At 45.0% G+C, this 2,356-nt stretch overlaps 1 protein-coding gene across 1 annotated transcript; it reads left to right on the top strand.

Moving 5' to 3' along the window:
• The first annotated feature begins 354 nt into the window (after positions 1–354).
• LOC109193238 lies at positions 355–2,028 on the top strand. Its single transcript, XM_019344081.1, has one exon. The coding sequence runs from the start codon at positions 355–357 to the stop codon at positions 2,026–2,028; it is 1,674 nt and encodes a 557-aa protein (XP_019199626.1).
• The last annotated feature ends 328 nt before the right edge of the window (positions 2,029–2,356 follow it).

Genomic DNA, 2,356 nt, shown 5'->3' with positions numbered 1-2,356 from the left:
ATACCAAAGCGCTATGCAGACAATATTTGATGATATGCTCCATAAAATGGTCGAATGCTACGTAGACGACCTGGTTGTGAAGTCGAAATTGCGCACAAATCACTTGGTGCATTTAAGGCAAGTCTTCGACCGCCTACGAAAGTTTCAACTGAAAATGAACCCCCTGAAATGTGCTTTTGGGGTTGCTGCTGGAAAGTTCCTCGGGTTTACTGTTCGACACAGGGGCATCGAGATTGAACAAGCAAAGATTGACGCCATAATGAAGATGCCTGCACCGAGAAACCTTCATGAGCTTAAAAGCTTACAAGGGAAGTTGGTTTACATCCGAAGGTTCATATCAAACCTAGCGGGAAGATGTCAACCTTTAGTCGGTTGATGAAAAAGGGCATCTCATTCATATGGGATGAGGCATGCAAGAACGCATTTGAGAGTATCAAGTCATACTTGATGAAGCCGCTTGTGCTAACTGCTCCTGTTCATGGCCACCCGCTGATCCTTTATATCTTCGCCCAAGACAGTTCTGTGGGAGCTTTGCTTGCTCAGGAAAATGACAAGGGGAAGGAGAATGCTCTCTACTATCTCAGCAGAATGATGACCCCGAACGAATTAAAGTACTCCCCAATTGAAAAGCTATGTTTGGCACTTGTGTTCTCCATCAAAAAACTTAAGCACTACTTCGAGGCTCATACCATCCGGCTTGTTTCCAAAGCGAACCCGGTGAAATATGTTATGGCGAAGGTCGTTCTCTCCGACCGCCTCGCAAGGTGGTACTTATTGTTTCAACAGTTTGAAATTGTATATGTGCCGCAAAAGTCTGTCAAGGGGCAAGCCTTGGCCGATTTTCTAGCAGACCACCCAATACCTGCTGAATGGGAGTTGTCTGACGATTTGCCTAATGAAGATGTGCTTGTCATTGAAATCCTACCCCCATTGAAGATGTACTTTGATGGAGCTTCGCATAGAGAAGGGGCAGGTGCTGGAGTTGTTTTCGTCACTCCGGAAGGCGAGGTGTTGCCATATTCATTCACCTTGACCAAGCAATGTTCAAACAATGTTGCTGAGTATCAAGCATTGATACATGGGCTCGAGATAGCGGCTGACATGAAGCAACTGAGAATTAACATTTATGGAGATTCAAAGTTGATCATAAACCAAGTGTTGGGTCTATATGAAGTGAAAAAGGCGGAGTTAGTCCCATATAACAACTATGCAAAGGTACTTATGCAATGGTTAGGGGACGTCACAATTGAACATGTACCGAGGAAAGAAAACAAGCAGGCTGACGCCTTAGCCGCATTGGCTTCAACTATTACTCATCCTGCAGCCCGAGTGCGGGTATGTCAAAAGTGGGTAGTTCCACCAATCTTCAATGAAGACGGCTCAGTTGATGAAACTGTTGAACTCCCTACTACCTCAGTGTATGATATTGGCAAAGACGACTGGAGGCAATCGCTAATGGACTACCTCGCTGATGGAAAGTTACCCGAAGATTCACGTAAGAGGGTGGATATAAAGCGTCGAGCTCCTCGCTTCATCTACTATAAAGAGACGTTGTATCGTCGTTCATTCGAGGGAGTCTTTCTCCGATGTTTAGGGGAAGAGGAAGCTTTACAAGCTATGCAAGAAGCTCATTCTGGGGTTTGCGGTGCACATCAATCCGGTCCCAAGTTGCACTTCCACATTAAGCGAATGGGATATTATTGGCCTACAATGGTAAAGGATTACATAGACTATGCTCGAAGGTGCCAAGCTTGTCAATATCATGCAAACTTTATTCATCAGCCACCAGAACCTCTACACCCAACAGTTGCATCTTGGCCATTCGATGCTTGGGGACTTGATGTGGTTGGCCCAATTACGCCTAAGTCATCTGCAGGGCACGCATATATACTAGTTGCCACCGACTACTTTTCAAAATGGGCTGAAGCCGTGGCATTGAAGGAGGTGAAGAAAGAAAATGTTGCAGACTTTCTCCGTGTCCATATCGTCTATCGATTTGGTATCCCGCGATATATCTTAACTAGATAACGGGAAGCCCTTTGACAACAAGTTAATGGACAAGATCGGCAAGCTTTTTGACTTTAAGCAGCAAAACTCATCAGCTTACTATGCAGCTGCAAATGGGCTTGCTGAAGCTTTTAACAAAATCCTATGCAATTTGTTGAAGAAAATGGTCTCAAAATCGAAAAGGGACTGGCATGACAGAATGGAAGAAGCTTTGTGGGCGTATAGAACCACATACCGCACACCTACTCAAAGCACTCCATACTCTTTGGTGTATGGTGTAGAAGCGGTCTTGCCTCTAGAGCGCCAAATACCTTCCTTAAGGTTGGCTATACAAGAGGGCCTTACTGAT

The sequence above is a fragment of the Ipomoea nil genome, unplaced genomic scaffold (genome assembly GCF_001879475.1).
Source record: "Ipomoea nil cultivar Tokyo-kokei standard unplaced genomic scaffold, Asagao_1.1 scaffold1847, whole genome shotgun sequence".
NCBI classification, from domain to species: Eukaryota; Viridiplantae; Streptophyta; class Magnoliopsida; order Solanales; family Convolvulaceae; genus Ipomoea; species Ipomoea nil.
Note: the sequence above shows the minus strand (reverse complement) of the source record. Positions and strands in the feature narration are given on the sequence as shown.

Coding starts and splice junctions, on each gene's coding strand:
- LOC109193238 (XM_019344081.1), top strand. CDS start 355: ATGTCAACCTTTAGTCGGTTGATGAAAAAGGGCATCTCATTCATATGG.